The sequence below is a fragment of the Cryptotermes secundus genome, unplaced genomic scaffold (assembly GCF_002891405.2).
Source record: "Cryptotermes secundus unplaced genomic scaffold, Csec_1.0 scaffold41, whole genome shotgun sequence".
NCBI lineage: Eukaryota > Metazoa > Arthropoda > Insecta > Blattodea > Kalotermitidae > Cryptotermes > Cryptotermes secundus.
In genome coordinates, this window is record NW_019731215.1 from 610,139 (window position 1) to 619,721 (window position 9,583).

A 9,583-nucleotide genomic window follows, 5' to 3' on the forward strand; every position below is an offset into this window, starting at 1 on the left:
TGACGTATCTGCCGTCTTGGCTTGAGTTTGCAATTCTCCTAAAGGATTCGGGGAGATGCCGGAGTGGACAGGGAGAATGATTAACACTTGAGGGAATGCTAGGTTCAATTAACGTCACATCGCATTTAGATCCTATTCTGTTCATCTACAGAATGTCCCATGAGGAATGTGCCAAGCTTCGGGAGGGTGTTCCTTATGTTAAATTATGCCGATATAACCCAAAACACCTATGTCCAAAGTTGAACGGTTATGGAGATAATGGCCAGAGAAGTGTGAAACTTTGACAGGTGTTACACACTTGTTGATTACCAAATGCATATTGAAACTGGAAGGAACATGTGATTTCTGTAATGTTAATAATTTACGTAACATCAAACTAACTTGTAAGTGACATGAAGCCATTAAAATGAACTACAAAGAAACTCGCATGCCATGTCATAGTTGCCCTTAGGGTTCCAAGCACTAAACGTGACACATGACTGGCAAGCGCTGACGCAACATGGCTGACTGCACTATAAGCCAACCACATAACTATTAAATGTACATTCACAGAAAATCTCTTTTGGAATTTCGTTTCCATTATCTCATGTGGATTATTATGGGACCACGTATGCACATTTCGTGAATTATTTACACCGTCCAGGGTAAAAGACGCCTCATCACTGAATTAAATGACGTTTAACATTTCGGGATGAGCTTTTATCCAGTGGCACAAATCCATACACTGTGCATGGTCGCCTGGTTCCAGATGTTGTACCCTTTGATCATGGTAAGGATACAACTCTTCATCATGCAAAGTTCGCCACACCTGCATACGTGATATGCCGATGCGAGAGGCCATTCTACGAGCGGACAGACGCGGATTTCTCTGAACCATCTCAAGAACGTTCTCTCGTGTGTTTAACATTCGTACATCCCCCCTTTCAGAATGCACAGAAACACTCGGAAGAGAACCAGTATCACGCAATGTCTGGTGAATTCGCGTAAATGCACACTTAATGTTCATGGGTTATATGAAGTAGGTCCACTTACTTGTACTGATGAAGTAGGTCCACTTACTTGTTCTGATGAAGCAGGCACACACCACCAACCAACAACTACTCAGCGCCATCTCTCTCTCTCGGCGATAGCCTTCGGCCACACTTTATTGACAATTTAGCTCTTTTCTGATTGATCCCTGCAGTATTTTTGTACTCTCTTTTAGCTGACTCTCTGGGTTCCGGGGTTGTATTCACCCTCCCGTCCTGACGTGATTTTGGTTGGGGTGGCTTGCTCTCATTGGCTGTTTATCGAAAGGGGGTCTGCTCTTTCAGGCCTACCACCCTCTCCGAATCAGCGATTTCCTAATGCCCTAGTTCTTTATGTTCTACTTCATATAGCCTCTTCCTCATGTCAGCGTTATTACGCTGCCGTGCTAACATTCTGATTGCAAAACTATTACCTAACTACTTACATTACACTTCTTTGCAAACTCCAGCTTCCTGGTAAATTCCATTATTTCTACTTCTTAATTTTATCGTCTAAAAACACTTATTCCATATTAACCGAAAAACATATCTACCCATACATAACTTTGGGGTATAATACCCATTAAAACCCTCTATGCATTCCTCTTCTCTCCCGTGTGTGTTATATCCCCTGCCNCACCCACTAAAAATCTCTATGTATTCCTCGTCTCTCCCGTGTGTGTTATATCCCCCGCCCATCTTATCCTCCTTGACTTGATCATTCCAGAAGAGTAATGCAGATTCTAATGGTTCTGACCACGGTGGGTAATCCTTGGAATTACTTGGTTTTTGGACTTTGTCAATCGTCCAGTATTCTAAAAAGAACACAGCATTTTGGAAACTGGATCTGTTTCTGTAAAGTGGTGAGGCGGAGAGACACCTACTCTTTCTAATGGACCCAACAGTGTGGGTGTCTCCCCCCCTCACCTGAGGACAGAAATGGGTCTAGTTTGTGGAACGTTGTGTTCTCTAGTGTTTTTTAGACAAAGAAGAAAGTCCAAAGCACCCAGTAATTCCAAACAGAAGGATAATATCTTATTTTGGCTCTGAGATTTTCTTGACCATGACTATGAAGTGTAGTGGCTTCTGGGATGTGATCCCATGTAGTGTTGGTAGGAACTCGCCAATGTTTTGGAGGAACATATGGTCACTGTCTTCAGGATTGAAGAGTAAGCCAAGAAAGCAGACTTTTTCAGGGCACCCATCTGCCTAATTTCCATGCTACTCCTTCCACAGCAACTTGTTGCTGTTTCCCTGTGTGTCTTTTCTTCTGCTGTCTTTTGCTCTTTATCCCCTGCTGCATGCTACATCCGCTCATATGACTTCTTTCCTATCTTCCCTCAGTTCTACAAAATTCACTCCTTTTAAGGGTCACAGTAGTTACTTTCCCCTTTGCTCCTATTGGTTCCCTGTAGTGTCCTTTAATTTTTTTAAGGTCTCATTCCATCAGTGGTTCTGCCTACTTTACGTGCATTTTACTTCCCTTACGTGACATAATTTTCTGTACACAGTTCTCTTTGTTTTCCGCATAATTCTTGCTTGGTTTGCTCTTCATCCCTGGATGGAGACAGTATGTTCCCCCCAAAACATCTGGGAACTTCAACCAGACTACAAGGTGCAGACACCCTATGAGAGAAATTTTCAATATTTTATTTGTTTCTTTACCACAGTTTTCCCACCTGTATGTGATGTATAGTGTTAGCTTGGAAAGTAATCATGAATGATGAAGTGGCCAGTGTTAAAAGAGTATTGCTCCGACATTTTCCTGGAGGTACCTAACTAATTCATCCAAGGAAAACAAAGATGAGGGTGATGTATGAGATACCACTAGACCAATGTTCTAGCATGAGATTTCTGACGTCTGCCCTGTTGAACCTTCATTTGTGTTCTCAGAATCAGCTGCCCAATTACAAGATGGCACTCATGGCTCTGGATGATGCATCATCCGGTTGGACCGAAGTGGACGGACCTAAAACTGAACTGGCTCGATTCATGGAGAAGGGACCCATGCTTGATGAATACTTCTCGACGATTATTGATACCAAGGGGAACTTGTGTAGCTTGCCTCGGTTGCTTGGTGGGTCTCAGTCTTAAGTGCAGCAGAACAAGTCGTGAGTGATTTAGTCCTGCACCTGATGTTTATTAGTTGGCTCTGAAACTCATCAGGTTTGGTAAAAAGTACAAATACTTGCAGATGTTTGTTAAAGGATGGGACAGTATGTATGCTTTGTTGCTGGCTATGCTGCTAGAATGCCAGGGTGAAGGGAGCACCTGTGGCAAAATCGAAGTACTATCCTAAGATTTGCTTTGAGGGACCAAGGAAGACCATAAAAGATATAATTCAGGGTAGCCAATATCCTGGCCAAGATTTGAACCAAACACCAGTAACAGTTGCTGGTAAAGTAACCTGCTCAGTTTTGCCCATTGTTATTCAGATGATAAAAGCAGGAACAGTGGGATGAGAGTAACATGCAGCATGCATGATTCAGACAAGAAATACTTCAAAGTTGTGTGTGTGTGAGTGTGCATGTGTGTGTGTGAGTCAAAGAGCACAGAAACGTGTGCGAGTGCATGTGCGTGTGAAAGAGACTGAGTACATCAGCTGCTGGCCTCTGCTGATGGTGCTAGTTTAGGAAGTGAAAACAAAGAGCACAGAAACTGATTAGTACTACAAGATCATTCACTCATATGAGACCCCACATTATTAATTATGAATCATGCAGTAATTCCCCAATGAGAACTAATCCTGGCTGTGACATTGCTTGGTAGATGTTGAGGCAGTTGGGTTACAGAAGCTGTTGAAACTGGTTTCCCCTCTGCCTGGAGACAAAGACTGTTGTAGCCAGGATGACAGGGGGGGATTGCAGAAATGGTTTGAACTGGGGAGGCGGACACCAGGTTAGCGTTGTAAAGATTAGTTTACATCGTTAAATTAGTGTCTGACTTGTAATTATTAATTCAGTTCCTCCTCTTAGTGAATCACTTTGTATCTTCTGGGTTATAATGCTGAATAGTTTGGTAGATGTTCACCAGTGCTTTGGGGGAATGTATTGCCTATGTCTTTGATCCTGAAGATGGAGGTAGCATGATCCTCCAAACCATCAATTATCACAAGATGGTACTTTCCATAGTCACTGCTGTAAGATCCTCAAATCTGACAAAAGAAACTGTTAGACACTCGTAAGGATGTTGGTCTAGAAGTGAATGCAGAGAAAAGTAATTACAGTGTATATTTTTTAAGATGCAAGGTTTTCACAGCACTGGAAATTTGTATTGTGGTCTGCATGACCTCATGTAGCCTGATAGGTGCATATCAACATTAGAGAGGGACATGTTTATTCCATTTTCAAGGTAGAAGACTTTGATGAATGTTTGTCTGTGATATGTGATATGCCCGTATCTTGAGGCCATCTTCACGTTCATTGCACCACGTTGTGGTGAAAAATGGCTCCATTTGACACTGCTGCTGAGCAAGTTGTCTAAAGTGGGAGTGCTTCTGAGTTTTATTCAGTTTTCCCCAGGGAAATGTTGAGATAGTCTCTCAGGTTAGGACTGGCTGCTTCCTCCCCCCTTTCCAGTTCACTGTTCAGTAATTATCCTACAATTCAACACTACACAGTCTATTCAAACACTGATAATGAGTCATTAAACTGAGAAATGATTAGAAATACTCCTCTCTCATTACTGTGATCTTCTGGGATGTAATGCCACAAAGTCTGGTTACCAGCATTTCAAAAAAGCATACTGTACCTTCATCTGAGTACAGTCATCCTTGGCTTTGAGTATCATTGAGATTTGTGACCAAGATTTTTGTTCCTTTTTAGATATGTATGTGCTTAAGTGGGGCCTCTCTGTCATTCTGCATAGGTGCTATATTTGTTGTACTGTAGTTTCAGCATGAGTATATTCATGCTGTCACTGTGGACTCTGTGCACCCTTCATCACTGCACTGCACAAAGTAACATTTATACAAGGTATACAGAAGTTTCCTGTCAATGCAGGTTTGTGCAGCGGGTTATGCCTTAATTTATGTAACTACACTCAATTCTCGATTATCCGGGATAATGGTGGGGATGGAAATCACGATTAATCGAAAACCCAGTTAAGACAAATTTTATTAAAAGTGGTACTGTAATACTGTACCTTCATAATACTATAGGCCTACCTGTATTTAAATTTATTCAACCTCATTTTTATGTGATCTCATGGCCTATTTAATACTTTTTTTTTACATTACACTGAAGTATGAATTAATTACTTTAATCACAGTGTTCAACAACATCCAACACTTTTTACGAATATTCACACTTAACACTTAAAAAATTTAATATTGTCTTTGCTTTTTCGCAGCAATTTCCTTTTTACGGATATCCGTACGAAGCCTACATAATATTAGCTCGTCACTTAATAAACTCTTCTCTTCACTCTCAAGCTAGTCTAGTAAGGATTCCAAATGATTAAGAGCAACACCATGTGATACTTTCTTACTAGCAGCACTGTCCACCTGTTCCTCATTCTCACTTTCTTCCCGCTCTTCTGACTGCACCCCCACTTAACTTACGATTTCGTCACTGCTTAACATTTCGAAGCCCAGCTCACACGAGTTACTGTTGAGTACTTACCACAACACGCTTCCTTTTACACCCTGATATTTTGCTAATGCACTTGAAGATCGATACAAAGAGACTAATTGGGGCGGTATATCTGTCCTTGAAACTATCCACAAATCCTTTCATTCTTTCACCCCTACCCTAGAACATTGTGTTAGTATAACGGGACCAAAAAATGCTGAGCTCGGTTCACACTAGTGCGAAAATAGTGTTACAACTCACCATGTGAAACAAAAGTGGATGAATATTAAACAACATACAAGCCTCAAAAAAGCCCCGGTTAAGCCGCAAACCGGTTAATCCGCCCCCAGATAATGGAGAGTTGAGTGTACTTTGAAACTGCATTTAGTCAGCTGAACGGTTGTAGGCCTGAGGCTGAAAGCTCCGATTGGCTGTCCTTATACCGCCTCCGCACGGACCCAATAGAAATAACCACTTCCAATGGTTCATAAGCAGTTCAGCTGCCATGTCACAGTATTCACCACTGTGAGAAGCTTAGATCTGGAATACTTTCTGGTCAAATGCTGTTGCATTGCAGTGCAACTGTCTGATTGTTTCTCTGTTTCAGACCAGTACAGCCCTGCAACATGTGGCCTGCCTCTTTTCCTGTTATATCTCTGGACAGGTGTGGATTGGGATGAAGAAAAGGGTTGCTTCGATAGCTTCTGTCGAGAAATTGCGCGGTTCTACAGCCAGAAGCTGCACTCAGACCACTGGGACACTGAACATGAGGGCAGTGTGTCGCAGGTAATCATGCCTCAGGAAGCTTCTGTTCTTGTTGTTGCTGTGGCTTTATATTGCTGAAATCAGCCACTAACACTTTCTCTCCCAACGACACTGCTGCTGGCTTACCTCCTAGCTGCAGTTAGCAACACAGTAGCAGTTTTTGGTACTTCTCAACACTGAAATGAATGGCCAACGATCTACACATGTCCGAGGAATCACAAGAAGTAGCTATATGCTTCATCTAGCAACAGAGAAAGAAACTGTATGTCCAAAGTATGATGAGAAAGGTTCTGGTGGCTCCTGTTATCTGTGTTTCAACAGACCCATAGGTTTATTTATGTGCCACAAGGAGAATTAAGTGTCCTGTCCGGTCCTGTGTGTGGCCATGCTAGAGGCTGCTGTATGTGTCCAGTGAGTTGCATGCACAGTTCTCCTGATTTAGCCCTGCAGTTGCACACTTCACAGTGCTCAGTGCATTTCCTGTTTTACACATTTATGGTATACATGTAAAGGGCCGTGCAGGCAGCCCAACCTTGATAGAAATTGATTTCTATTAATTTGAAATTGTGCATAATTTCACTTATTTGGGATCAGAGGTCAACTGCAAAAATGACATAAGCACGAAGATAAAAAGACATACCCTTTCTGCAGGTAGATGTTTTTATGGACTTAAGAAACATCTAAAGTCAAAGTTGTTCACAAAGAAAACCTAAATTGCTGATGCACAAGACACTTGTGAGACCAATATTAACATATGCCTCTGACACCTGGATGCTATTCAAGGCAGATAAAAGATCATTAGGTTTCTTTGAAAGAAAAATTCTCAAATGCAGTTTTGGAGCTGTGCAGGATAAGTATACATGGTGGAAGAGATATAACCATGAATTATTTAAGCTATTTAATGAGCCAGGTATCACTAAATATATAAAAATAAACAGATTAAACTGGGCTCGACATATTGTGATGTGATGCCTGAAAGCCGGAATAGTGGAGCCAGATCGGTAGTTGATTTCCTAGGCAGTGGGTATTAACAGAGCATGTTCCCAAGTCGACAGGTTACCATAGGATTATTATACATGACTTCATGACAACACTTGACTAGGCATATAGGTTACTGCAGAACTGGAAGTGTGCTTAAAGCAGACAGTTACTGCAGATAGGAAGTACAGAACTCTTTGAGGCTCTTTGATGCGGTGTCTGCTATCACGGCCACCTGGAAGTTGTAACCAGAAGCAGCAGAGAACAGAAATCATAAAAGCTCAGACACATAAGATGTCAGAAGTAAAGTGTTTATTTTATGTGGTGTGTTTACAGTAACCTTTAGAGTGTCATCATTGTTTGTAGTTACGAAGTGTTATAGTTACAGTAAGATTGAAGGTGTTACAATTAACTGTAGTTCCATCTGGTGAACATGCAATAAATCGACTCCCTAACCAAACCTGCATCTAAAGTCACTAATACATGTGGCAATATAATATTATATGAATGGATAATAGTGGGACAGTCAAGAAGGTGTTTGATACCAGACTTGAAGGGACTAAGAATATTGAAAGGCCCAAACTGGGATGAGAGGATGGTGTGCCAGTATATCAGGACCCTGGGGGCAGAGAACTGGGGGAATGTGACTATGAATAGAGAATACTAGCTGAAGCTTCTGAAGAATGCCAGGGTTCACACATGATGATGACGACAGCAGAGACTATGATATATATATGCAGCAAGTTCAAGTCCCGATGAGGTCTTCGGATTTTTTTTTCAATTCACCTAATCCTTCTGGCTGCACTATGGCCCCGGGGTTCACTCAGCCTCTAACAGATATGAGTACCAGGAATTAATTACATAATTTTCCTGGGGAGTAAAGCGCGCCCGGCACACAAGGCTGACGTTACCGCCNGATTGTCTAGATAATGTGGGACGCTCAATGTCTCACAACCCTATGGGCCTTTGCGGCCTGTTACAGGGATTGCTTTACTTTTTATTACTTTTTCTTTTACCCTTGTGTATAACAAAAAGTCATGTATGTATTCTGTCTTGTCCATATCTTGGTAGGACACTCTACTTGTAAATGACTGACACTGTGTACAGCAGTGAAAGGACTGAGGTGAAGATACACGAAGGGTAAGTACTGGGACATGAGAGTGTACTATGGGAAGGAGTCTATTTATTAGCCCTTAAAAAAAAGGTAAAGGTATACCTGTAACAGGCCGTGGAGGCCCATGGGGTTGAGATGTTGAGGTCCCCACATTTTCAAGACAATTGGCTCATAGATGGCGGTAAGGTTGTCAGCCCTATGCACCAGCTGCCCTTTACCCCCAAGAATATTCCTGGTACTCATTTCTGTTAGAGGCTGAATTGACCCAGGGCCATAGTGCAGCTGGAAGGACTAATTAAATTGAAAATATCCAATGAAATCGAGATTTGATCCCACGACCTTCTGGCTTCTAGCATATTGCCTTAACCAACTACACTACTGCGTGCCCCATTTATTAGCCCTTTATTCCTTTATATTATTTGATTTCTAATGTTCCTTTTCCCCAGTTTCATATTTTAAGAATGTTAATATATTAAATATAATTATTGGCTTTAATATTTGAAATGTGTCTGGTTGTTTGTATAACCTCATTTGAATTTCAGAGAGAGTTGGATGACACTCCAGATCTTAGATGGGTGATTGAGCACATCATATATCCAGCTCTGCCTCTCAGCTTCTTGCCACCGAAGAGGTTTGCAGAAGATGCCACTATTTTACAGATTGCCAATTTGCCAGATCTGTACAAAGTGTTTGAGCGCTGTTGAGGAGTATACTGGTGTTTGGTTTGTATGTAAATTGTATGTGGAAGAGGCATAGCTCTGTAAGAAGTAAATAAATGAGAAATAAATCTTTGGAAAATAGTTAACACAGTGTATAATAATATTACTTCCATGATTCGCAAACATGAGAGATTTAAAAATTAAGTATATTATTTTTGCTTTCAGTTAGGATATCTCAGTAAATTGATTGGGTTTGAGTCCTAGCACAGGCAGGAATGTTCAGTCATCATGTCGAGACCAACTACGAGGCCCACCCAGAGTCCAGTGTAACATGAATTGGAGGCCCTTTCTCCACAGAGAGACCAACAGGAGTGTGGAAGTGATCACTTCCCCACAGAGAGACCAACAGGAGTGTGGAAGTGATCACTTCCCCATAGAGAGACAAACAGGAATGTGGAAGTGATCACTTCCCCACAGAGAGACCAACAG

The 9,583-nt window shown here is 41.6% G+C and overlaps 1 protein-coding gene across 3 annotated transcripts in view; it reads left to right on the forward strand.

The window, feature by feature from the left end:
- Nucleotides 1–9,570, forward strand: part of LOC111866396 (DNA mismatch repair protein Mlh1) — a 17,096-nt gene extending 7,526 nt beyond the window's left edge. For 2 of the 3 annotated variants that reach the window (XM_023855295.2, XM_023855296.2), the window contains exons 3-5: nucleotides 2,901–3,084; nucleotides 6,186–6,364; nucleotides 8,978–9,570. In XM_023855295.2, the coding sequence (XP_023711063.1) occupies nucleotides 2,922–3,084; nucleotides 6,186–6,364; nucleotides 8,978–9,139 (504 nt within the window). In that variant the 5' untranslated portion in view covers nucleotides 2,901–2,921 and the 3' untranslated portion in view covers nucleotides 9,140–9,570. Of the gene's footprint in view, nucleotides 1–2,900; nucleotides 3,085–6,185; nucleotides 6,606–8,977 lie in introns of all 3 variants that reach the window. The other variant, XR_004513204.1, reaches the window with a different exon arrangement.
- Nucleotides 9,571–9,583: the final 13 nt, after the last annotated feature.